This window comes from Macaca thibetana, chromosome 11 (assembly GCF_024542745.1).
Source record: "Macaca thibetana thibetana isolate TM-01 chromosome 11, ASM2454274v1, whole genome shotgun sequence".
NCBI classification, from domain to species: domain Eukaryota; kingdom Metazoa; phylum Chordata; class Mammalia; order Primates; family Cercopithecidae; genus Macaca; species Macaca thibetana.
The window spans coordinates 115,910,361-115,937,138 of NC_065588.1; the positions used below are offsets into that span (position 1 = coordinate 115,910,361).

The 26,778-nt window shown below is 47.0% G+C and overlaps 2 protein-coding genes across 9 annotated transcripts in view; one reads left to right on the top strand and one right to left on the bottom strand.

Moving 5' to 3' along the window:
- Window positions 1-511: 511 nt before the first annotated feature.
- PRKAB1 (protein kinase AMP-activated non-catalytic subunit beta 1) lies at window positions 512-13,855 on the top strand. 3 transcript variants are annotated; one of them, XM_050748145.1, is made up of 7 exons: window positions 512-1,164; window positions 4,764-4,927; window positions 6,405-6,498; window positions 6,781-6,895; window positions 8,994-9,127; window positions 12,163-12,231; window positions 12,478-13,855. In XM_050748145.1, exons 1-7 carry the CDS (start codon window positions 1,006-1,008, stop codon window positions 12,553-12,555), a joined length of 813 nt encoding a protein of 270 aa, XP_050604102.1. In that variant the 5' UTR covers window positions 512-1,005; the 3' UTR covers window positions 12,556-13,855. The 3 variants fall into 3 exon arrangements, with proteins under 3 accessions (XP_050604102.1, XP_050604103.1, XP_050604104.1); XM_050748146.1 differs by lacking the exon at window positions 12,478-13,855 and adding an exon at window positions 10,773-10,831 and having other exon boundaries at window positions 12,163-12,226; XM_050748147.1 differs by lacking the exon at window positions 12,478-13,855 and having other exon boundaries at window positions 8,994-9,135.
- Window positions 13,856-18,001: 4,146 nt separating this feature from the next.
- The window catches only part of CIT (citron rho-interacting serine/threonine kinase), a 201,700-nt gene continuing 192,923 nt past the window's right edge, over window positions 18,002-26,778 (bottom strand). For 5 of the 6 annotated variants that reach the window (XM_050747837.1, XM_050747836.1, XM_050747835.1 and 2 more), the window contains 2 exons: window positions 22,349-22,652; window positions 18,002-20,494 (listed from right to left, as the gene is read on the bottom strand). In XM_050747837.1, the coding sequence (XP_050603794.1) occupies window positions 20,471-20,494; window positions 22,349-22,652 (328 nt within the window). In that variant the 3' untranslated portion in view covers window positions 18,002-20,470. The remainder of the gene's footprint in view (window positions 20,495-22,348; window positions 22,653-26,778) is intronic. The other variant, XM_050747834.1, reaches the window with a different exon arrangement.

The window sequence follows — 26,778 nt, forward strand, 5'->3', positions numbered from 1 at the left end:
AGTAAATGACAAACGCTAATGCATCTTATGCAAAAGGATGTTGCAGAAGTGATTACAAGATATCTTGCAAAATTACCTATCAAAAGATTGCACACTCAATAAAAATACACTAATAACTACAGCATTTTACAACTCCCAACCTACTAGACATAAAAAATTTCCAGAGATCTTATGGTCTGCCATTTTCTCAAATACCTGCAAGACTGCCTGCACCCCCGACTCTAATCTTCAGAAATCTTGATTCTCTGCAGGTCTGCAGTGCGGGCTGCATTTAACAAGCGCTCCAGGTTAATCTAATGCACTGTAAAGCGTGAGAGCACGTGCACTAAAAGGGCTTTAAGAAGAGGAGTTTCTGAATCAGATTTGCATTTTAGAAAGATCCCTCTGGCTGTAGAGTGTAGAATCAACTAAAAATGGGCAAATATATCTAAATGGCATTATTCAGCCCAGCGCTTGAACGGCTCAGGTTGCCGGCGCGCTGGGGTGCCCCCTGCCGGCACTCGGCAGCGCCTCGTCCCGGGCCGGGCCCTGAGCGGCCGGCTGCCGACTGCGACTGCGCGCTCCGAGACCTGCAGAGACAGCCTCGGGGCACCTGTTACCGCACCGCTCAAGACCGGAAGCGGAAATGGAATCTAGATAGCCTCGCGCGTTTAGCCGGCCGCCGCCACCACCACGCCCTAGGCCGGGCCGACTTAAGGAGTAGCCGGAAGCGGAAGTCGCTGAGGGGTGGTGGAGCGGTTGGGAAAGTGTCGGTTTATTTTCGCGCTCCTTGCGTTCTCGCCACAGCTTGCCTGGGCAGGTAAAGCGCGATTGCGAGAACTCGGCAACGCTGCTGACTCGGCTAGAACCGGCTCCCGGCCCGAGCCCGAGGGGCGTGGTATCCCGGTGCTCCGATTCCCTTCCGCAGGCTCCTTGGGACCCGCGGTTCTGGGAGTCCCTTGCACAGGGTCCCTTTCCTGCAGTGAGGCTCCGTCCGGCTTCCCAGTGTCCCCGCAGACCCTCATCATGGGCAACACGAGCAGTGAGCGCGCCGCGCTGGAGCGGCATGGTGGCCATAAGACGCCCCGGAGGGACAGCTCGGGGGGCACCAAGGACGGGGACAGGCCCAAGATCCTGATGGACAGCCCCGAAGACGCCGACCTCTTCCACTCCGAGGAAATCAAGGTGCGAGCAGTGTGCAGGAATCCGATTCCCCTTGACTAATGTTGAGGAGAGAAACCCTCCACTAGATTACCGTCACATCTTTTCGAAAACCACCAGAACGGGGAGGGAGGTGGTACATTACCCGGTGCACTTAAAAGCCAGATGGTCCTGTAAGAGTCCTCTTAGCGGTCCAAGAACCTAAGTCTAATTACCAATATGAGAAAGTCACCCTGAGGGAGGAGGCACTCACTTCGTTTAACAGCATTAAGGAGAAAGCAGCTCTGGGACAGTTTCAAATTCTTAATTAATTCAGAGTCAGCTAACAGTAATTGAACCTAGCTTCTGCTTTTCTTAGGTGTAATTAATTTCACCGCTTTGAGACAAATTCTCTCACCTTTACACAAACTGGAACTTTTGTAAAAGTTAGTTTGGGAGTTTATTATCCATTTTGGAGGCAAACCAGGTACATATACAAGCTGAAAGTTGAGCGGAACAGCTGACGGCGGTTGCCAGAGGTGTTTAGTTCTGCCCAACACTTGATTCGCCCTAGTTATTTTTATTTATTTATTTTTTAATTTTTTTTGAGACAGAGTCTCGCTGTCTTGCCCAGGCTGGAGGGTAGAACCACAATCTCGGCGAACTGCAACCTTCGTCTCCTGGGCTCAAGCCATCCCGCCTCAGCCTCCCGAGTAGCTGGGACTACAGGTGTGAGCCACCATGCCCGGCTAATTTTGTGTATTTTTGGTAGAGGTGGGGTTTCACCATGTTGCCCAGGTTGGTCTTGAACTCCTGACCTCAAGCGATCCGCCCGCGTGGGCTGCTCAAAGTGCTGGGATTACAGGCATGAGCCACCACTCCCAGCCTCACCCTGCTTTTTTTTTTTTTTTAAAGCGTACATAGAAAAGTCTTTGGACTTACAGAGGTCAGTGGGTAATGAGGGTCTGTTGGAAGGAGGCAGCCAGCAGCTACTGAACTTCCCTCTAGTGTTGTTTAAATATGACTTAATCGCGCTTAAGTAGGCCAGTGCAAACATTTTTCTTCCTGCTGCAGCCTGTTTAAATTCATCAAAAGCTCAGGTGATTTGACTCCTGCTTCAGCCACACTCCTGTTAACCACCTTCATATGGTGGATATTTCCAGCCTCAGGGTTCAGTCCAAGGACATTTAATGGTATTTATGTGTTATGTCCGAAAGGAACTAATTGTTTCAAGGAACAAAGTAGGTTTGGGAAAGATAAAGCTGCCCTCTGCCCAACATACCTATTAGTATCCAATTTCATGTTAATCATCATCCATTTAATTGCCTGGCAACTCATTCCATCTGTGTTTGTCCTCATGTTGAGCGAGGTGATCACATCTCACACCTTCTTTTGGATCTGTTTTGAGCCTAACTACAAGAAGCCTGCTTTTATGTGGGCCTGCAACCTGTGGTTTGAACTTGCTTTCTGAATTTGTTGCATTCTTGAAGAGCTGTGTGCAAAGTGAACTTTAGAATCATGTTTCTCTAATGACTTGACGTCCTTTCCCCAGGAAGTAATTTTGGTCCCTGGTCCCAAGAAGGCTATTTAAGACACCAAAAGAATCAAACTACTTTGGTGTCTTTCTTCACCAAAGAAAGAACTACTTTCTTCAAGAAGTATTTGTTCTTTTACTATTCCAAAACACCTCCAGCAAATGTTGAGCACACACATAATCTATGGGGAATGATTTCAAGCAGCGTCCATTCTCACTTCATTAGAAGTTACTGAAATCCCCAGATACCAAAAAAGTCGTGAATTCTTTTAATTACACTAGTGCGCTATTTTGGGTATAGTTATTCTTAGTGTGAAGTGATTCCAGTCTGTTATTTAATATGTAGATCTTGTTAGAATTCAGCGAATGCAGGCATCATTTGGATAAGCTGAGGTATTTGAAAGGAAGGGGCTGGAAGCCTGCTTAACTCCCTAAAGAGTCTTCCAGCCAGAACCCTCTGCTCTTTTTAAGTCTTTGGCTCCTGACTAGGAAAAAATCTAAGAGGTGCATGACTACATATGTCATCCAGGTAGAGTTGGATGAGTTTCTTATTCTGGAATACCTCAGTTATACGGAACTTACCACACGAGGTTATCCTTTATCCTAATGAGGGTTCAGTCTTTGTCTTGCTTTATTCCCCAGTCCCTAGACAGAACTTTGTGAGCAGTTTTTCCCCATCCTCAAAATCTGAATTTGCCCATTTTCAGGTTGACAGCTCTAGAATTGTTCCTCTTAAATTTTCATGTACAGTCATACATCACTTAATGACAGGGACATGTTCTGAGAAATACATCATTAGGTGATTTTATCATTGTGTGAACATCGTAGAGTGTACTTACACAGACCTAGTCTGCTAGTCTATTCTCAGGCTGCTATGTAGACATACCCGAGACTGGGTAATTTATAAAGAAAAGAAGTTTAATTGACTCAGTTCCGCCTAGCTGGGGAGGCCTTAGGAAACTTACAATCATGGTCAAAGGCACCTCTTCACAGGGCAGCAGAAGAGAGAATGAGAGCAAGCAGGGGAAATGCCAGACGCTTATAAAACCATCAGATCTCATGAGATTCACTCACTGTCAGAGAACAGCATGGGGGAAACCGCCCCCATGATCACTTACCTCCACCTGGCCCTGCCCTTGACACGTGGGGATTATGGGGATTACAATTCAAGGTGAGATTTGGGTGGGGACGAGGAGCCAAACCATATCACCTAGTCTATACTGTGTAACCTATTGCTCATGGGCTGTAAACCTGTATAGAATGTTATTCTACTGAATACTGTAGACACTTATTCCACAAGTGTATTTAAGGATTTGTGTATTTTAGTATATCTAAACATAGAAAAGATACAACAAAAATATGGTATAATCTTATGGGACTACCATATATACAGTCCATTGTTGACTAAGACATCGTGCACATGAGTGTACTTCAAATCTTGCTTAATTAAGGAAGGAACATGACATTTATTAAGCTAGTCTTGGATTCATAGTTGCCCCTTCCAAGTGGGTTTTATAGCTTCTAGAATTTTGATGTCAGCCGGGCGCGGTGGCTCACGCCTGTAATCCCAGCACTTTGGGAGGCCGAGGCGGGCGGATCACAAGGTCAGGAGATCGAGACCACGGTGAAACCCCGTCTCTACTAAAAATACAAAAAATTAGCCGGGCGCGGTTGTGGGCGCCTGTAGTCCCAGCTACTCGGGAGGCTGAGGCAGGAGAATGGCGTGAACCCGGGAGGCGGAGCTTGCAGTGAGCCGAGATCGCGCCACTGCACTCCAGCCTGGGCAACAGAGCGAGACTCCGTCTCGGAAAAAAAAAAAAAAAAAAAAAAAAGAATTTTGATGTCAACCTCTTTAATGACAACAAAGCTAATTAGTAAGCACTCACTGTGTCAGACACTATGCAGAGCACTTACATAGACTGTCTCAGTCTTCACCACAACCTTACAAAATATATTTCTATTTTGCAGGCAGGGAAACTGAGGCACCACTAGTAAGTTTCCAATCCTATGAACCTAGGTAGTAACAGCTGCCTCTTTAGAATAAATTGTCAATGTCGTCTGTTGTAGGGAGCTCGCTTATGGCTTTCTGAGTAAACTGCTCTGCTTCTAGGCACCGGAGAAGGAGGAATTCCTGGCCTGGCAGCATGATCTGGAAGTGAATGATAAAGCCCCCGCCCAGGCTCGGCCAACTGTGTTTCGGTGGACGGGGGGCGGAAAGGAAGTTTACTTATCTGGGTCTTTCAACAACTGGAGTAAACTTCCCCTTACCAGAAGGTAATTGCCTGGGGAGTGTTCACTTATTTGTCTTAACATAAATTCTCTTCTTTCTGAAACATCTCTGTGGGAGAATAGAAAACGGATGTTTGTATAAAATGGATGGCTAGTGGAAAAATGATTTTGCTTAGTAAGTCTTAAGGTTCAAATGTTAAACCTTAGTGGTCTCTAGGTTTAGAGTACGGAAGAAAGAGACTATTTCTGTTTCACAGACATCTTTCACTTCAGATCCTCACCTATCTGTTCAGTCAGGACTTTTCCACAGAAACACAAAAATCTATTCCTAATGCAGTAAGGGGGCACTGGCCTGGGAATCTTAGAAACCCACATTTGAGCCCACATTGGCCACGCTGACATGGCCTAACATCTGAGCCTCAGCGTTCCTTTCTGTAAAGAGGGAATATTGGACCAGATGATCTCTGAGGGTTCATCTGACTTTGACTCTGTGTAATACTTTGTTTGAAAAGTACATGTTGGCTGGGCATGGTGGCTCATGCCTATAATCCCAGCACTTTTGGAGGCTGAGGCAGGAGGATTGCTTGAGGCTAGGAGTTCAAGACCAGCCTGGGCAACATAGTGAGACCCCCATTTCTACAAAAACAATAAAAATTGGCTGGGCATGGTGGTGTGCACCTGTAGCCCCAGCTACTCAGGAGGCTGAGATGGGAGGATTGTTTGAGAGGTCAGTACTGTAGTGAGCAGTGTTTGCAGCACCGCACTCCAGCCTGGACAACAGAGCAAGACTTTGTCTCCAAAAAGAAAAAATACATACTATATAGGCATCATTAGCAAGGATTATAGTAAGACATTTTATCAGGAACCCCAGCATGGACTTCTGTCTTAAGTTGTCAGTGAGAGAACACTTTTAGTGAGTATTCCTGAGAAAATGAGGGAGAAAGTGTCAGGCCTATTGTCGGGCACTGCCTGCTTTCCAGCGGTTCCGTTGGAGAAGGAGGGAGCCACTCAGCCCAGCAGTCACAAGTCAGTTCAAGTCGGGACAAAACAACCCAATGAAAGGGCTCTTCCAGAGTGTGGTTTTTCGTTGTTAGGCAAGTTTCTTTAGAGAACATCTGAGCTTCCTATTCAGTCGATCCCTTCTCCTGCCCAAGGCAAAGTGACAAAGGGTAAAACGAGGCAGCTTGCTGTTTGTCTTGTGTTGTTATCCTCCTTGGCATCCAGGAGCCTTTCTAGCTTGAGAAGCACAAATGCCTGACTGTTGACCTTTTCACGTTAGGGCTGTGGTTTCCTGGTATTTGAGCAAGGTGCGTTTTCAGGAAAGTGTGTCACACTGCTGCTTCCTTATGGCCTTTCCAGTTTGAGATCATTATGCTGAATTGTCTAAATGGGCTAAAAATGTTTGTTCTGCAGCTGAACTCTTGGTTTTATGTGGAAACGTTTTGTTCTGTAGCTGGTTTGGCAAGTAAGCTCAGGAGGCAGCCCACCCCACTGAATTCCTCTGCTTCCTTTTTCCTCACAGCCACAATAACTTTGTAGCCATCCTGGATCTGCCGGAAGGAGAGCATCAGTACAAGTTCTTTGTGGATGGCCAGTGGACCCACGACCCTTCCGAGGTACTCTTCCTCCCACCTCTGGTCCTCTGGGCGCCCGCACAATCCAAACAAATCACCTTCCCAAGGGATTGCCGCCAGGTCCCTTTGCCGAGCTAGTAAAAGTTCCTGTGTGTGGCAGAGCTGGACAGCAGCAGTAACTGTCAGACAGTTGGCATACTTGACCAAGATGAGCAGGGTGGCTAGCCAGGAGATGAGGCCTTCCAGCCAGGAACTCCAAGTCCTCTGAAGAAGAACTCCGCAGACCTTCCACGTTATGATTTCTGCCTGTCTGTCTCTTCCCAGCCCATAGTAACCAGCCAGCTTGGCACAGTTAACAACATCATTCAAGTGAAGAAAACTGACTTTGAAGTATTTGATGCTTTAATGGTGGATTCCCAAAAGTGCTCCGATGTGTCTGGTATGAACACAGTTATTTTATACCACATGCGTGCAGGTGGGGGCTGTACAGTCTAGAAATACTCTTGTTTCTCTTGCCTCTCTTGAGCTGAAGCTGCCCAATCAGATAGGCATTTGTGGCCCCCCCCTTAAAGGCCACAGAACTTAATTCCTAACTGTCAAGTTGTTGAAATTTAGCCTCAAGGGAGGTATAAGTCGTTTCCCTGGTCCTCTCAGGTATTCAGTAGGTCTCCTTGGCTACAGAAAGCAGACAGCGGAAATGGAACCGTAGGTTGATCTCACGCCAAGGGCAGGGCTGAAGAGGCCCTGGAGGGTCGCACTGAGTCAGTGACAGCCCAGGGCTGGGGAAGCCTGTGTCTCATCCCACTTGTGGTGCCTGAAGCATTTCAGCCTGACGGTGGTAAAGGGACACCTCAGTGACCTTAGCGGTCACTTGTGTGGTACATCGGTACCTTGTGAGAATCCGTTCAGGGAGGAGGTGGCTCCCCATGGGAAACAGCCTGCACAGTGCAGGTCTCCTTGATGGGAAGCTATTTGGTACAGAAATACAGACCCAGTAAAACTTCCCCATCTTCTAAGAGCGTTTCAGGCATCGAGGTTTTAGTAAATTGCTTTCCTTCCAAGCCCCACAGGAAGAAACTACCTGGGACATGATTCGTACAGTTCGGGGAGGAGGGTTGCGATCTGAGGTGTTGGTGCCAACCACACTTCCCCTTCTTGGAGGCGGGGGCTTAACAATTCCTGGACCCTGAGGGAGGCAGTGGAAAGATGCCCCAGAAGAACATCTGGCACACTAAGAGAACAGATTCCGTTCAGCTGACAGTTCTTCGTCATTGTCTAGTCGGGCCTGGAAGTTCTGCCACCAGGATTTCTTGTTACCAGTTCAGAAATCACTGGGGTAAAATGATCACACTGGGCTCACTGTGGTTGACAGTTTGTTGAGCAGGACTTGGAAATCAAATTCAGTGTGCTTTTATCTGGATAATTAGTCTCTTAGAGATAATGTAGGTTTTTTACAGATAGTTGGGAATCAGGGAATGGAGGAAGTGTGCCCAGATATCCTCCAAAATGTGTAACTTACTGGTACATGTAATTTTCGGCCACTTACAAGCTTTCTAGTCAAGTTTCCACCTAGGGAAAGAAAACGGAGCCCTCACTGATAAGAAGCTAATTCCGCGTTCTCTACAGACTTCTATTTCGACACTTACTTCCTCAAAATGTTATTTACTCCTTATGGCTCAGTTTTCTGCACTTAATGCTTTTCTCAGTTTCTTGCTGTAATATGGTTGGGTCACATAAAAGGGGCTTGTCCCCTAAAAAATGACATTGAGGGAATTGGCAGAGCTGGGGCATAGCAGATTTTCTCTGGACGAGCCCCAGGATCTGGCGACCAGAATCATCCCATGCATTCTTTGGATGATGGCTTGGTACCTTCCGGCTGGCCAAACGTCACTGTCCAGCTGTGCTAGCATTATGAAATCTTGCTCTTGTAGAAGCTTCTCAGTGTATCTGAATAATCCAGATACTCAAGCAAGAGTTTGGAAGGAACTCGAGTGTAATGGAGTTAAAGAGCCGTCAGAAATTGGGCTTTCAATCCCCCCCCCCCCACCATTTTGAAATACGCCTCGTTTAACCTGTTTTCTCCACTGCCTCTGTCTAAACAGACTGCCTTATCTTCTGTTGTATTGCGGCTGGCGGTGTCCATAACTTGGACTTAGCCACTTAATCCTCACTTAGTCTCCAGCTTCTTTGTGGTTTTGCCAGCCCAGCCTGAAGGGAGAAGGAAGTATTCTGCCGTGCATGTGGGATTACGTTATCGAGAACAGCCTCCTTGTGATCTGACCCAGACTCACTGGCTGGGCCACGTCTTCCACTAGGGCGTCTGAGTTGACTACTGAGTTGTATGCTAGTCACCCAGATTCCAAAAGGGTTTTCTCCTCTCTGTTCTGCACTCTTGGAACCAGTGCATCCTTCAAGAGAACGTAAATCTGCATTGAGGGAACAAGAGAAAAGGAAGACAAGATGATGACAACATAAATAAGGCTGCTGCTAGAATGCCTGATTTTCCAAGTAAATGTCCTGTTACCATCTCCCAACAGAGCTGTCCAGCTCCCCGCCGGGACCCTACCATCAGGAGCCCTATGTCTGCAAACCCGAAGAGCGCTTTCGGGCGCCACCCATTCTCCCCCCGCATCTCCTCCAGGTCATCCTAAACAAGGACACAGGGATTTCCGTAAGTAGGTGGGCGTCTGCCTGGACCATCCTCCATGGGTCATGTTCAGTTGCTTTCTTTCCTGTGTCCACCTTTTGCAAAGCAGCAGGTGAGCAAGCTCAGTGTCGCCTCCTTGTGTGAACTTGCCGTTCACCTCTGCTGTGGGGATGGGCTGATAGCAAGAGTGTGGACACCGAGTGTGGACGCCGCCGCCTCGTCTTACAAAGCCTTTCTGCACTTTTCTTCCTTGTCCTTCACTCCTGCTTCAGCCTGAGCCCTGTTCCATTTAAATTTCACGACAAATTGTAATACCATCCCTTCTTAGTAAGCTACATACTGGAACTCATGCTCTGGCCCCCACATTTTAGAATCCAGTTTTAATCATTAAATTGCTTTTAGAAATATCTGTACTCCTGGATCAAAATTTGGGATATCTAGGTAACACACATTTCTCCTCCGGGAAATCATTACCTGCAGAAAAGAAGTGTGTGTCGTCCTGGATCCTGAAGAACAGCCAATTCTGTTGTGATTCTGTTTTCTGTCCCATCTAACCTGGATTGCCTGCCCAGTCCACCTCGCTCTGGAATGTATGGCACAGCCATAATTCTTAGGAATCCAGGAATTCAGCTTGGCCCAAGCTACCTCATAAGAGACACTGTTTATGAGGCGCTTAAAGTGACCATGCTGCTACTGAACACCCCACCCTGAAGTGGAGGGCACGTGTGCCGAGATGAGGAAGGAACATGTACACGTGCAGGCGTCCCTACAGCGGTCCCTGCCGGGCTGCCAGGACAGGGTCTCAGTGCTTGTTACCCTACTCCAACAGGACTTGCCTTTCTCAGGTCACCTCCTGTGCTGGGAGTGCCCCTGCAGCTGGGTGGCCATCCTGCCCCTCCCTCCATAAGAGGACAGGGCCGTGGCCCACACTTCAAAGAGGCCGGGGTAAATGCCTGGCCAGAGACACACACCGATGCCTCCAGCAGGCATGCAGGGAGCTCCCTTCAGGTCAGAAGGGAGGCCCAGAAGAGGCCAGTGGTAAGCAGGACCCACCGTCTTTCCAGCACTGAGTTGGCAACAGTCTCAAATAGGCCACAGGTGAAGAGTTTCAAGGACATGTAGCTTCTGCCTTAGAAGCGCTTAGTCGACACTGCTTCCCTTAGCTCTAACTTTACAAAGGTTGGTGGGTTAGATGACTTTCAGTGCCCTCCTAAGCTAGTAAGGTTTTGTTTTTTCTAGAAAAGGGAGGCATCACTAGCCCTCTTCTCTGATGGAGACTGCTGCTGGGAATAGACGAGCTGAGAGTGGCCCAGGGGGCTGCGAATATGAGAATGTCAGGACCCGTCTGTCCAAGGTGGCACCAAGCTCTAATGTAAACTGTGGTTACAGTTGTCATTACTAAAGCGTTAACATTTATTTTGCCCCAAACTAATCTTAAGTGCTTTTCATGTATTTAAGCCTCACAACCACCATGTGAAGTAGGTGCTGCTATTACCCCCATTTTAGGGATGGGGAAACAAGCACGGAGAAGTAGGGAAAACACTTACAATCTACTCTCTTAGAGATTTGCAGGAATGTAATACATGGTTATTAATAGTCACCGTGTTGCACAGACGATCTCTTGAACTTACTCCTCCTGTCTAACTGAAATGTTGTGGTCTTTGACCAGCATCTCCCTACCCCCACCACTCCTAGCTGCTGGCAACCACCACTCCACTGTCTACTTCTGTGAGTTTGACTTTCTTGGATTCCACTTAAGTGACATCATATGGGATTTATCTTTCTGTGCCTAGCTTATTTCACTTAGTGTCCTCCAGGTTTATCCATGCTGTCACAAATGACAGGATTCCTTTAAGGCTCAGCAGTACTCCATTGTGTATCTCGGTACCTCATTTCTTTATCCATTCATCCACTGGTGGACACCTACGTTGATTCCACGTCTTGGCTATTATGAATAGAGCTGCAGTGAACGTGGGAGTACAGATATCTCTGACATGCTGATTTCATTTCCTTGGAGTATCTGCCCTGTAGTGGGATTGCTAGATCATGTGGTAATTTTAGTTATGATTTTTGAGGAACCTTCATACCATTTCCCATAATGGTTGTACTAATTTACATGCCCATCAGCACTGCACTAAAAGTAGCTTTTAAGTGTTCTCACCACAAAAAAATGGTAAGCATGTTATGCGTGTGTTAATGAGCTTGATTTAGCCATTCCACAACATATCCATATTTCAAAACAACATATTGTACATGGTAAATATACACAATTTTATCTGTCAATCTTTGAAATTGATTACTTTTTTAAAAAACACCTCTTAAGTTCACACAGTAACTGGCCGAGCCAGCATTCACATCAGGCTGGCCGGTAGTTGGTGCTCTCAGCAGCCACCCCGAACGGCCTCCCAGCAGGAGCTTGCTCAGTATTTGTTGACACAATGATTGGCCCCGTCTCTGGGATCCTAAGCCTACAGCAGTTGTTCTATACTTTTTTCCATTTGAATTGCGTTTATAAAAGTTGGGGGTATACAGTGAAAAAATAAATCCCAGTTTCTGGCTTCTCTTAAAACATAGGAAGGCGCGGCAGGCAGTTCTGAGTGCCAGCCCGGTGGGAACTTTTCCAGAGTATAGTGGTGTCTTGCCCAGGTATCCGTTTCATTCTTCAGGTTATTGTCTGAGTCTTACAGATACAAGTTTCGAATCCATTGCCCAGGAGCGTTTAGTGCAGACGGTCTCTTCCTGTGTTCTCTGAAAGTTCTTTCAACAGACAGCCACTTTCTTCCTGCCCCTCCCTCCACAAGAGGACAGGGCCGTGGCCCACACTTCAAAGAGGCCGGGGTAAATGCCTCCAGCAGGCACGCAGGGAGCTCCCTTCAGGTCAGAAGGCATGACCTTCATCTCACCTGTCGTCTTGGACAAGCCCTTGCGCTGCCTGACTTGGGAAGAGAGGTCGGCCTGAGCGCCGCCTCCTGTCCTTTGCCATCTGGCGCTGTGAAATAAAGGGGAGAATCTTTTTTTCCAAATCCCAGATGCTCACCATTGCCTTTGTTCCCTCACAGTGTGATCCAGCTTTGCTCCCTGAGCCCAATCATGTCATGCTGAACCACCTGTACGCACTGTCTATCAAGGTAATGCCATGTCTGTCCCCGTGAGAGCTGTGTTGCCCAGTGTGTGCTCTGAGGACCCCCAGCAGTGGAATGACCTGGGGGAACTGACTTAAAGGGCAGCTTCCAGGGTCTGACACAGGCCCTCAGGCTCAGGTTCTGAAGATGGCCCGGGAATTTGTGGTTTTATGAAGCCCTTAATGATTCTCATGTACTCTGAGGCTCGAGCCCCTTAGTCCAGCCTTTGATCATTTCCACCTTGTTCCTTAGGATGGAGTGATGGTGCTCAGCGCAACCCACCGGTACAAGAAGAAGTACGTCACCACCTTGTTATACAAGCCCATATGAAGAGCTGGGGGCCGATGGTGGCCCAGGAGACAGTGCACTGCCAGGCTCCACGCGTGCATGCTTTCCCCAAGAGGGGACGGACTGTACATTGCTCATTTCACACTCTTCAGAAGACATTTCATACTTGCCCTGGTCCTCCTTGAAGGTTTGTCCAGGCACAGCAGCTCCTGCAGCACCTCGGTCTGTGACAGTCCTCCTAGCACCCCCATGGCTTTGAGCCTCCGGGACTCATCAAGGCCAAGAAAAGAGGGAGGGGCAGCAGAGTATCTGCAGCCCTGGCCCCTCGGTGCGTGAGGCCAGGTGCAGCTCTAAACCCGCATTCTCGATTCTTCTTAAGCCAAAAATGAACGCTAACTCCTTTGCCAGTAAAATTCTGGGAAACAGGGACTGAAGCCACACATCGTTTCCAGTCGTCTGTGTGTTTTTAAGGACAGCCACTTGACCGTGTTGAGGCCTGGCTGTGGAACTAAGTACAGTGTTGGTCTTGCCTCTCCTTCAAAATCAGCAATAGATTGTCTCTCGGCTCCAGGGAGGTGTCCTTTCTATAGAAATTAGAAGCTGTCTGATTTCTAGATGAAGTTTTACAATTGTTTCTTACAGTCGCGTGCACTAAGTACTCTGTAAGCAGAGGTGACTGGCTGTGCAGCCTTAAGGCAATTTTTTAAGTCACCACGACTGGAAGTCATACGAACTCTGCTCAGCAATAATCTGTTCTCAGAACAGACCTCTCAAGCCACTGCCGGATTTCTCCATTCAGCTGGATGATCCTGAGGACCGACCAGTTACCTGGCAGGTCGTCCAGCTTTTTATTTCAGTCATAATAGATGACGGTGTTAACCGTGAAAACTTGAGAGGCACTCTACCCTCCTCCCTGTAAAATCAACACAGTGTGATTTTACAAGGTCCCGTGGCACCTTGCTCAGGACCTCTGCCCCTAGTTAGCAAGCAAGACGGCAGCAGTTGCTGTTGCTGATTCTGAAAGGAATGTAGAACTTGACAGCAGCCTTCTGAGTTTGGGTCAGGAAGATGTCCTTTGGACCAAAGCAGACTTCTTTACACGCAGCTGTTTCCCAGGAGTCGCCACAGATGTGCCCACTATCCTAGGTTCCTGTGAGTCAGCGGAAGCTCCTGTTACACCCTTTGCTCCTGGTGGGAGAGGGAGGAGTGAGCTCCCTGGGTTCCAGTATTTACTTGGTATACCTGAGTTTGGGGGTACCCTTTTTTGTTACTGTTTTCAAAACAGTGAATTACTGTCACCTTGATGTACAAGTTTCAATAAAACTTTGTAAAAATAATTGGACATGTGCCTGGAGGAGCTCTGATTTTACTCAGTCCCTTGGAGAAGAGACGACTCTTCCAGAGTTGCGTTTCAGTACCATTCTTGTGGCTCTGAGCGGACAGGGCTACTCCAGCTGCCCAGGCCTGAGAACCATTCCTGTGACCCACCCATTCACACAGTTTGGAAGCCTGTTAAGGGACCCCTATAACTGAGCCCCTCCGAACAGCTCGAGTCACAAGGGAAAGCTGAAGGAGGGTAACAGCAGAGGCCCCTGGCTTCGGCAAGTTGGTGGTGTCCCCAGGCTAGAGGGTTTGTTTCCTTTTGCTCCTAAACAAGCCCCACGGGACAACCTGGGATTGTGACCCTGGTGTGTGAGATACCAGGACATTTGTGGAGTCAGAGCTATTTTCATCCACTAAAAAAGGCTATGTCCTTCCTCCAAAAAGGTGGAAGGTTATGGGTGTCCCTTTAAGCCTTCTTAGGTTATCGGGGAACATTTTAAATTTAGCAGGAAAGCATGCTAATGAGCTCTACCCACTGGTGCAGAAAACCCAAGCTGAAAATGCTATGTAAAATAAGACTAGTGTACTGGAGCCGGTCACCCCGTGAGTTCGCCAAGCCCTGGGGCCACAGGGAACTTCCAGGTGAGGTCACTGCTGAGATGGAGGAGACGCAAAACAAGAGGACGTGGTCAGAGACAACACGTGTGTGCATATTCAAAGGATTTCATTTTCTTTAAAAAGCACATTATAGTCGGAAAGCCTGCCCACCAAGTGAAAGCCTGCATACCCAAGAAGCTAAAGGTTAACTGATTTTACAAAGGTGGAAAAGGAGACCTTGTTTTGCCCAAATCGCAGGGGCAAAACCATATGTCAAATTGTGTCCTATGACCAAGTAATCCTTTCTCCATTAGCATTTCCTTTATGGGTGAGGACTTACAGTTAGTTAAAGCTTAACTCAAATTGCTTTTCAATGAAGATATATTTTTCCCTCTAGAAACTGATAGGTGAATTTATAGAGCCAAATTAAAGCCTAAAAATTACTAAAATGTAAATCAGTATTGCAGGGCCAGGGCCACAACAGGAAGTCAAAAAGCCAGACAAGAAAATTGCGCCTGCACCTCAACTAGCTCAATTAGGAAATCTCCAAGGCTCCTAAGGCTGAGAGGAAAAACCTGGAACATCATGATACGATCTATGGCTGAGGTCAGAGACTGAACGAGCCATTCTAGGAAAGAACAAAATTTCATTTTAATTCAGTTCCTTCTGTATGAGCACAATTTCACTTTCAAGCATTTACTTCCCATATCTGATCCTCCTCTGCTATTATGTCACCTTCAAAATTCAAATGTCCCCAGTACGATAGTACTAAGAGGTAGGGCCTTTAAGAAGAGATTAGGTCATGAGAGCTCCTCTTCTCATGAATGAAATTAAGGTTCTTATCAAAGAGGCTCCAGGCAGCATTCAGCTCATGTGCCCTGGCACCTTCTGCCACATGAGGACACGCAGCTTTTCTCCCTTCCAGAGGACCCAAGCACAAGGCGCCATCTTGGAAGCAGAGAGTAGCCCTCACTAGACAAGCAAACCTGCCCATGCCTTAATCTTGGACTTCCCAGCCTCCAGAACTCTGAGCAAATGAATTTTTGCTCTTTATAAATTACCCACTGTCAGGTATTTTGTTAAAGCAGCACTGAATGGGCTAAGACATCCACCAGTGTTTACAAATGGTTTGAATGAATTGATGAAGACCCAAGACATGGACCACTCATCAAATCATAATGTTTCTGAGGAATAAAGCTTCAGCACTTCTCTTGACCAGCAAATTAGTGGAGAAACAAACTAGAGCCTTCTGCCCTGGTATGCCAGCTATAATTGTCTTCAGGAGAAAACACGGAAGTTGTAGATACATAAAACCCCAGTCATCCCTATTAGAATTGTAAACACATCCACAGGGTCCTCCTAAGAGTCATCGTCACTGTAGTGAGCCAGACATTTGGAGAAGATCCCGAAAGCTGGAGCAGCAGCCGGAGCCCTGTCTCTGGGACCCCAGCCGCCGGCTCTAGGACGAGCCACTGGGCTCTGCCCTCAGGGTTGGCTCCCACAACTACATTGTCTTGTCTTTCATACAGCTAAAGGGCCTTTCCCCAGATGAGGATGCCAGCTCTTAACTGCTACCTCCCCCTAGAGTGAATTCGCCCAGGCCATCTGAAATACTCACTGGCCAGTGAGAACAGGCCAAGATGTGTATACCCTTGGTCTATTTTATGTTTCCTTTTTCGTGGCTCTCTGAAACACAGCCTGAGTCATGCAGAGTAATAAAGTCATTTTCAAGGTTTTTTCGTCTACCTCTAACAATCCCTCTAGGGTAAATAGAGTTCCGTTCATCATTAATAGACTCAAGGGAAAACAAAGTGATCAACACTGGACTCTATTTCCACTACCCCCACCCTTCCCAGCTTCAGGAAACAGCTTCAGCATTTGAGTGGGCAAATGAGAAACTATTTTTCTCATATAACACTGTAGGCCTAGAGCCACAGTCTACATGCTTTAGACATCATTAGCAGTATTTAAATTGCCAAGGAAGACATGGGACTAAAACTAGAACAGACCAAGGTTTCTCAACCTTGGCACTATTGAGGCTTTGGGCCTGCTTTACAGTGGGGGGCTGTCCTTTGCACTGTAGGATGTTGAGCAGCATCTCTGACCTCCACCCATTGGATACCAGTAGTACCTCCCAGTTGTGACAACCAAAAATGTCTCCAGGCATTGTCAAATGTCCTCTGGGAGGAGGGAAGCAAAATCTCCCCATGGCTTAGAACCAGTGGAACAAGCCAGTGAAACCATTGTATTCTGAGAATGGAAGCTGAGCTGGCCCCCACGAATGTTTTCTACGGCACATCACATTCAAGAGGTCCAATTCTGAAGACAGTCCTGTTAAGCAAAATTCTCTCTTTTGGTCTAACCCTCCAAATCCTAAAGTTACATGGTTATGGAATTTGCTATGCAATCAACCTCTTTAGTCTGGTGACAATTAAGTTGTAAGTGCAGAAAACATGACACCTAATTTTGTGCTTATGAAACAGGAGTGGCCAGCACGAAGGGTTAGGCCTCATTTTGCGGTGTGGCTGCGGAATTGGTTGTTTCTTTCAGGCTATTCTTTCGGGTTCAAACACTTTTCCTCGGCACTTCCTTTTGAAATCAAACTATGTTGACTTAGCTTTGGAAGTTTTCTGTGGCCTCCCACAATTCTCAGGACAATCGCTGAAATAGTTGGTTGATATTTAACAGACATTTTCCTAATGCTACAAGGAAAGAAAGGTTCCACATTTCACTGCTTCAGCTTCTGAATTATTTTCATTCTTATAATTATGACCTTGTGGTGGATTTTCATGCCCAACAGTAACACCAAAAAGAACAGAACTGCATCTGTGGATCCCATCACAAGCAACGAATGACAGATACGACTCTGTGAGCCCAATTTTGACCGTGGTCAGACGACTTCATTAGAAAATAAAAATTCAAAGACTACAACCCACAGGAGCCATGAAAACAAAAACATCACCATTTGCCAAAACCCTTGTTTGTCTGGATGGAGCAAGTTTATACTAACAAACTAAAGAATGAGAAAAAATTTATCTTGCAGACTGTAAAAGTTCATCTAGTTAAAAATGGGAGTATTTTCATTTTGAATTACCTTTGATTTGAATTCTTCCCTACAAAGAAATCTACATTATTAAATTGTAGTTGGCCTTATCATAATAGATGAAAGAAATCTTGAGCTGACCTGTTCCTGGTTAGCTGATTATGGAAGTGGGTAATCCGTTCTTGAGTCATCCTTTCCAAATGGCCTTTGTGACAGCTTAAAGAGCTTTCCAGCTCTGCAGTCCTATAATATGACCTTAATAGCCAATTCATGGTTCACTGGAAGTACTGACCGAATTTCCACAATGTCACACTCTTGGTAGAGAATGCCGCCAATTGCTTAACTCCAGGATAGCAGTGTGCCCTCACCACCACGTGGCTTCCTCTATCCCACTCCAGAGGAAAACCCTCCCCACAACGTAAAGAAGGTCCCGTCCATGACAATACACCTACACTGACACGCTGGTGATAGTTTTTCTTTCATAGTCTCAAAAAAAGAAGAGGTCATTGCACTAAAGCACACATTTTTAGATCATTGCTTTATTTCACTAATTGTTCAACAACAAAGTTCATTCCTCTCAAGGTGGATCTTGAATCATTCCTTGTGTTCTCTTCCTCGTTCTGAATAAAAAAGGTAATGAAGAAAAAGCCTGTACTTTTGGAGACCTAGAATCTTGATTGATGCTAATAAGCTTTTGACAGCAATTTCGTGTTACGATATTTCCTGCTGGCATCTTGGTGGTCTCACGGGGCTCCCCACCCTCCAGTGAAGATGGCTGTCCACAACTACCACCATTGAAACCAAAAGGAAGTGTTGAAAAATGCACCTTTTACAATAAAAAAGTAGAAACCAATTCAATTTCCTCTTTTTTTTTTTTTACGAATATAAAGTTTCTTGTAAATATGTACAGTCTTTTGAGCTAGTTCTATATAGCAGGAAGCAGTTCACAGATGAGACACACAATATACATTTTCAGGGCTCAGGAAGCCCGTTTCTCATGGAGATCCTAAATGAAATGCCAAGACTGAAAGACCAATTTTCAGTGACCTTTCCAAATACTGTGGACCAAGAGACAAAAACTTCAGCAAACATTCAATCAAATCTGCCCTGGGGACGGGAGGGGAGGGAGTACGACCCCACAGACTCCAAGCAACACATGAAACGCGACAGCAGGACATTTGCCAAAGGAGCTACCACATGGAGGTTTGTAGGCGTTTCAAACAAGAAAGCACTTAGGTTAAGACACGAGCAGGAAGGAGCTGGGATGCAGGCCAGGTTGCGATCTGGAAAGGGATCTAACTGTGGACACATGGTTGAAAACACGGTCGTGTTCACCTGCTGCGGTGGAAACGGGTCTACCTTTGAGCCTACCTAGGAGGTGCCTGGGTTGTTGAGGCGGGCCTAAGAGTCGTGGAGGACCCAAAGCAACAGATGCCTTGTGGGAGATTAAAGGCAGAAATAAGGCCGCGAGTTAGCTTGCCAACTGTAAAGCCTCTAGGTTGGTTCTATACCAGTTGCCAGGAATTTCATACTCAAATAGGAGGGTCCGGAGACCCAGTGGGAGCCGCACTGCACCTAAGGACTTCCCAACCCGGGCGGAGCTGGAAGAGTTGAGCTGCGGCTGCTTTCTCACACTTCCTGGTCTCAGGTCCCCTAGCCCTAGGGAAAGGCTCATTTGGGAAGTCACAGTTTCGTGGGGTAGAACCGCGCTGGATTGGGTGTGAACAGAGTCATCCTCGGCAGGCAGGGAAGTGTGAAGCTCGGAGGGGACACTGAGTGGGAGGTGGTGGTTTGCTGAAATCCTTCTCTGGTCGTAAGGCTTGAGCGTTTTGTTTTTTTGTTTGTTTGTTCAGTGCTACAGACTGCAGCTTGTGGTGGCCAGTTAGTCGGCAAGTCGTCAGAGGGTCTCGATTCGGCAGGAGCTATGGGATGGTGTTAATACATTGGCAGAGCAACCCAAGGGGGCAGCACATGCAGTAAACCGCCATGCAGAACTCCCGACGGGCCTCTTCCCCATCCCACAGTGGGGAACAACACACTGTCACAGACAGGAGGTGGGTGCCCCCGTCCCCTCCCCGACCCCGAGACCCAGGAGTGCTGGGCTCCGAGCAAGTCTATTGCATGCTTTCCTGGCCAAAGCTATATGGCAAGAGGGAACAGCAGGCTGGGGAGATGACGCTGGGGGGCGGGGAAGGAAAGCGTCTCGAGGTCCCTTGGCCCCAAGTCACTGCCTCTGAGCTGAGGCCCAATGACCTCAAGTCACTGCCTCCGAGCTGAGGCCCGATGACCTCCGTACATTCTCAGCTGGTGGGAGGGGAAGTCGTCAAGGCCATAAAAGGCAATGAAAACAGTAAACATTTGGCTATGATGTCACCCTGGGGAAAGCAGGGCCATCTATGAGAATGAACAGGAACAAGGATGAACCTACGTGGCTGCAGGAGGTTGGCCAACTGACCGGGACTCTTCTATACTACGCCTCGGTAGCAAAGACCTGATGATGTGATCTAGCTAAAAATGACTACAACAGGAAATACGTTGCTATTCAAATCTATTAAGAATTCTGTTGTCTTAAAAAAAAAAAAAAGAAACAAAGGAAAAAAAAAAGAAAAACCAACCAATCCTAGGATATTAAAGTAGCTAATTAGGATTCTAACCACGTCGTAGTCAGCATCCCGGTTGGTTTCCTTTGATGAACTAACTGGTACAGGCTAGAGCTAGGTACAAAAGTTTGTGAATGCTTTGAAAGAGTAACAAAGTGCAAAGAGATGGCTGCAGGGAGGTGCCCAGAGCAGGCACCAGGCCTGACAGCTCCGAAGAGCCTCAGCCACCTGCCCCTCCTGGAGACAGGGGTGTCCGTGCTGAGGTGGGTCTGGGCCCCACTGAGCCAGAGGGTGGCTGAGAACGTGGGCGCTTGGGTCCCCATCAGCAGAGTTCCATGGTGTGTTTGGTGTTTCCTGCAGATCGAGATGAGGAGTTGGCTTTTCTGGCTGAGATTTATACTGAAGACTGGTCCCAGACCTAGGAATGAAATAAGGAGGAGGAGTGTTAGCCATCCGAGGCCAGAAGTTGCTGTGCTCACCTTGCACAATGCAAATGGGAATCTGCAGCCCCTGGGCTATCCCCTTCAGCAGTTAGCAGTGAGTACTCAGCAGGGCAGCACCCGCTCCAGAGCCTGGGAAAGCCAGGGAGTGAAACTCACTGGAAAATCCGAAAGCCGTGTGTGTACCTGTGTTGCTGTAAGCATGTTAACGCACACACACGCACATACACAGTTTCACCGGTCAACTGGGAGGGATAAGAAGCCACATGGATGGTGTTTCCTTCTTTCTTTACCAGCAGGTGAACTGCACGTGGCATCAGAAGGAGAATGCCACCCAGAAAATCAGCCCCAAATGGCAGAAAGGTGGCTCCTTGGCCTGCTTAGCCTGCTGAGGAGGCACCAAGCACTTGAGCCATCCCCTGCCTGGGGGAGCCCCTGGTCTTCAACACCTATCCCTCTCCTCGATCGCGAACCTAAAAATTACACAGATCATTCATGCCCATGATTTAAACATTTATAAAAGTTCAAAGTTCTTCTGGAAGGCAACCACTGTGAACACTTTTCTGTGTAGCCTTCCAGAAAAACAATTTATATATACACATGAGTGGGCCGAGCGTGGTGACTCATGCCTGTAATCCCAGCATTTTGGGAGGCCAAGGTGCGAGGACTGCTTGAGCTTAGGAGTTCAAGACCAGCCTGGGCACAAAGCGACATTCTGTCTCTAAAAAAAATAAAAAGGGGGGTGGGGGTGGGAATTAGACAGATGGTGGCTTAAGCCTGTAGTCCCAGCTATTCAAGAGGCTGAGGCTGGAGGATCACTTGAGCCCAGGAGTTCAACGCCGTGGTGAGCTATGATCACGCCACTGCACTCCAGCCTGGGCAACACAGTAAGACCGTGTCTCTAAAACAACCAAAAACAAAAACAAACAAAAAGTGGGGGAAAAAGCCAGACATGGTAGCTACAGCCCATATTCCCAACTACTCAGGAGGCTGAAGTGAGAGGATCGCTTGAGCCCAGGAGTTCGAGGCTGCCGTGAGCTATAATCACGCCACTGCACTCCAGCCTGGGTAACAGAGCAAGATGCTCTCTCAAAAAAAAAAAAAAAAAAGCATATGTGTGTATGTGTATGAATCTGTATGTATAGTAAAGCATGGAACATTTTATATAGGATGCTATCATTTGGGTTTTAAAAAGGAGAGCACACATATTTGCTTGTATGCACAGACTATCTCTAGAAACTGCTACCACTTGCCTCTGGAGAAAGGAAAACATATTTTTTGGTAGCTATTATATTTTGAGTTATACACATACATATTTTCCTTTTTAATCACACACACGTTATCCATTTGCTTAGGAAGCTATTTCTTTTTTTTTTTTTTTTTTTTTTTGAGACAGAGTCTTGCTCTGTCGCCCAGGCTGGAGTGCAGTGGCGCGATCTCGGCTCCCTGCAAGCTCCGCCTCCTGGGTTCACAGCCTCAGCCTCCCGAGTAGCTGGGACTACAGGCGCCTGTCACCACGCTTGGCTAATTTTTTCTATTTTTTTTTAGTAGAGACAGGGTTTCACCATGTTAGGATGGTCTGGATCTCCTGACCTCGTGATTCGCCCACCTCAGCCTCCCAAAGTGCTGGGATTGCAGGCGTGAGCCACCTCACCCGGCCAGGAAGCTATTTCTTAGAGTACATTTTCTTCCTAAACTCCTGTGCCTCACAAAGTCTGAATTACAGTCATGGAGTTCCTTTTTTAAACAACAGTGGCCCCGTGGGGGTCCCAGTTCCCCAAGTCACTCTTGGCCTCCGCAACAGACACACAGGCCTCGGGACGTTGCCTCACCTTGTTCACCTGGGACAGCGGGGTCCTCACGGCTCCCGCAGGCAGCCGGCCCCTGCTGCTGTCTTCAAACAGCCTCCCAGGGGACCGCTCTCTCCGTGTGCTGAGCATCCGGCCCGGGGACTTCTCCCGCTCCAGGGGGCGGCCAGGAGACTTGTCCCTGCGCAGCTCGGTCCGCCCCTCGCGGTAGCGGTGGGGTGTGCTTGGCTCTCGGGGGTGGCTGGGGCCTTCGGGCGGCGCCGGGCTGGAGGCCACGCGCTTGGTGATGTGCTCGTTGTACGTGGGCGGGCCTCGCTTGTTGGGGCTGCTGGCGACAAAAGAGGAACGTAGGGAGCTGCGAGGCCACAATCCCAGAGGGGCATTTTCCTTCTTCCCTGCAGAACCCCCGGCTTGACCCGGCCTCACCACTGATTATCAACAGATTAGACCTGGAGTTCTTTGGACTTTGCCTGCGTTTGATTTTTGGCAGCAAAGACAGGGAAGACAGCAAAGATGGCAACAAAAGACAACCCACCTTCCTCAGTGCAGGCTTTCATTTACTGAACACATACTGTGCGCCAGGCCTGTGCTAAGCTCTTCACCTGCCATCTCTCATCATCTCATTAAACCATCACAGCAGCTCTTGAGCTAGGAACAAGCATGACCCTCACTGTACAAGCAAGAAAATGGGGACAGACAGGAGTTAGGTGACTCACCTGAGCTAATGAGTGGTAAAGCTGGGATTCCAATAAAGACCAGTTGGATAGGTCGGGCGCAGTGGCACACACCTGTAATCCCAGCACTTTGGGAGGCCGAGGCAGGTGGATCACGAGGTCAGGAGTTCGAGACCAGCCTGGCCAACATGGTGAAACCCCATCTCTACTTAAAATACAAAAATTAGCCAGGCGTGGTGACATGCGCCTGTAGTCCCAGCTACTCAGGAGGCTGAGGCAGGAGAATTACTTGAACCCAGGAGGTGGAGGTTGCAGTGAGTCAAGATTGAGCCACTGCATTCCAGCCTGGGTGACAAAGCGAGACTCTGTCTCAAAAACAAAAAAAAGACCAGTTTGATGTCATAAGCCCCATACTATATCCTACTGACCTAGTATTTCCCAGAGCCTAGAAGGCACACAAGGAAGTCTTCATCTAGGAGGTCAGCCTGCTAAGACCCAGAAGTCAGGGGCCCACAAAGGCCCTCAGTACAAGGGAGCAGTTTGGGGAAACCCTGTACTCATCACTGTTAACTGCCATGTCTGTCCCACTCCTGGGTCTGGTGTTTGGTCACCTCTCGCCCCAGGTGGCTTTCCAAGAGTCTCTCTGACACCTGATGCGAATGCAGATGCTCAGAAGGTTGGTGGTTCTCAGTCATGGCAATAAGATGACCGAGAGGTGTAGGGATCAGGCCTGATAGAGTCAGGAAACTAAGCAGGGCAGACAAAAACAGTAGAGCAGGCTCAGAAAATATCCCAGGCCTCAAAGGTTGATAATTAGTAACCAAACAGTTGAAAACACTGGGGCCTTTTTGTACCACCCAACCCAACCCTCCACCCATTCCTGGCCTGGATATTTCAAATGAAGATTTCAGCAGACCCGGGGCCCAAACTCCCTCTCTGAAGATGTAGTAAGACCCAGAAACACAGAGAGAACTGAAATGTAGCCTTCTGAGTCAATTCTTTCCCACCCTCGATCAGCTCAAAAAGTACTAGAGTCCCTGTTATCTCAGCATAATTCATGCTTGGAAAAGGCCCTACTTAAAATGGGGGAAAAAAATTATAGTGAATATTACTTGAAAACATATTTTGTTTGATTAAGGCTTTATCTTGGAATATAAACTTATTTTATGCTAGATATTTTTTAGTATTTAAATTACAATGCAGCTGATTCCAAAAATGAATCCAGTATGAATCACAGAATGATTTGTTTTGTGCTAATTCTCTCAACAAAATTGTTGCTAACATGCTCTGACATCAACGTTGGACACGTTGGACTTTTGCAGTAAGATCCTAAAGAAGGCTCTTCGAAAATATTCGAAAAAGCCGGGCACAGTGATGCATGCCTGTAGTCCTAGCTATTAGGAAGGCTAAGGAAGGAAAATCACTTGAGCCCAGGAGTTCGAGACCAGCCCAGGCAATATGGCAAGACCCCACTTCTAAAAAACTAAAACTAAAAATTAGAAAAAGAGAAGTGTAGAGCATCATTGGTTTTCCCAAAGGACTATCTTAGTCCTTGATATTTAAATCCTTCTTATTGGAAGAGGCTATCATTTTATCAACTTGTTCATTTCTTTCTTCAATTACTGGTCTAACTATATCAGAACCTCCTCTGTCAACGTCCATAATTGAGAAGCGACAGCAAAGACAGCATTTACTGTGGAAGGAGAGACTTTAGAACAGGCTTGAGGGCCAAATCCGGAAGATGCTTGTTTTTATAAATAAAGTTTTATTGGAATGAAGCCATGCCCATCTGGTTATGCATTGTCTTACAGCTGCTTCCGCATGACCACAACAGGGCTGAGCAGCTGAGACAGAGACCATATGGCTCACAAAGCCGAAAATATTTACCATCTAGACCTGTGCAGAAAAAGTTTGCCAGTTCCTCCTCTACAGTGTAACAGAGAGGTTGGTGTGCAGAGATAATTTCATAAGGGCTCAGTTCATAGTGAATAGTTTCATGCCATGCTCTTGCTTTCTCATGTGACTATAATGTTTGGAGATTCAGACAGCAAATGCTCAGAAGACCAGAACCCCTGTCTGTGCAGCAGTAAGATTTAAGATAATGCAGATTTCAACATCTTGAAATCAAGGTTTATATTCATCTCTAGCCATATGGCTTTGAAATCTGGAAGACAAATAAAAAAATAAATTCCGAGTAGGAGAACTACATTAAGCCTACTTGTAATGGAAAAGAAATGATAAGATGTGTCCACAGGGAACCATCATAAAACAAATGAGAGGGTGCTCACTGCCCAGGGGAAGAAGGATTGCTCAAGGGAAGGCCATTCAGGACGTCAGCTGAGATTAACGGGAGGGAGGAACACACCCATCATTTCAAGCCAAGTGGGCAGTCTTCCATCTCCTTATCCATTAATGACCCATAATCTACCACATCAATTTTATGGTCTTTTTGTCAAGGAGTTACGTTTCCTGCTCTGCTAAACAGACCAGGGCAATGAAGCCTGCAGTGAATCAGACCCAGAAAGCCAACCTTCAACTGCCCAAAGAAGTCAGCGACCAAAAGATCGTTCTATAAGCCAAGAGATAACCAACTACTGATTTTCCAGACGTAACACAGGAAAGCAAACACTTTTCTGCCCCTCATTCACAGGAACTGGAACTGTTTTGATCACATAGTAAGCAATTCCTTTGAGAGACTATATAGTCTCAAAAGCAAGGTGCCTGGGTACCTATCTAGTGAGGCAACAGAGGAAAAAAATCTAATTACAATATTTCAATGTGTTTCTGGCATGACTTGGGAACTACTTAAAGAAGATCTAGACATTTTCAGGGGAGGACTGTGGCACACTAAGCAGTCACTCTTGAAGCAGGGCCAAGCCAAGAGTTAGGAGCATTTAATTATTGGCACTTCTGGTTTTTCAGCAAGTTCCTCAGGTTAAAACCACACTAACTAAACATTTCAGATTAATTAGCTCCTATACATCAACAAAAGAGAGACCATTCATTAGGACAGTCTTGCCTAAGATCTTGGTATTTTGTAATATTAGTTGTGGTTCTTCCACCAAATTATGGGCCCCTGGAATATAAGAACAATGCTTTCTACATCTCTGTATCCCCAGCCATAGACATTATGTCAGGCATATGGTATGGGGTCCACATAACTATTTATAAGGTAGACACACAGAGCTGGTAAATCAGTCCAGAAGATTATCTTAGGCCATTTATTCCCTGGGTTAAATAATCTCAGATCTTCTTTGCAGGCCAAGGTTTCAAACTTCCTACACCTCGAGCTGGATCTAGCTCCCAGCACTGTGTCAAGACGAGGCCAGCCCCACTTCCACATGCAGTTGGTGGGACTGTAAATGGGAGAAGCCTTCAGGGCAGAAAACTCCACACTGTCCATCAGATTTACAAATGCACCTCAGCCATCACCCATTCATTCCTTCTCTTGGAATTTATCCTACAGCATGTAAAATGGCGTAAGGAGAAAGTCATTTATTGCAGCAACAGACTGGAGACAAACAGCCATTGATGAAGAAGCAGTTAAACGAATTAAGGTACAGCTCTGATAAGGAAGGTTGTGCAGGCATCTGGGGAGAAATGAATGAAGAACTACCTCTCACACTGATATGGAGCAATTACGAAGACACATCAAGGTACAGGAGAGTATGCAGAATATGCTGCCACTTGTGTTAAAAAGGAGGGGTGGTCGCGTGCAGTGGCTCACACCTGTAATCCCAGCACTTTGGGAGGCCAGGGTGGGCAAAGTGCTCGAGCCCA

What these genes read in the sequence shown, in the direction of transcription:
- PRKAB1 (XM_050748145.1), top strand. Translation starts at nt 1,006, where the DNA reads ATGGGCAACACGAGCAGTGAGCGCGCCGCGCTGGAGCGGCATGGTGGC. An exon ending in TCCACTCCGAGGAAATCAAG is followed by an intron (nt 1,165 to 4,763) that starts GTGCGAGCAGTG and finishes CTCTGCTTCTAG; the next exon opens with GCACCGGAGAAGGAGGAATT. An exon ending in GGACCCACGACCCTTCCGAG is followed by an intron (nt 6,499 to 6,780) that starts GTACTCTTCCTC and finishes GTCTCTTCCCAG; the next exon opens with CCCATAGTAACCAGCCAGCT.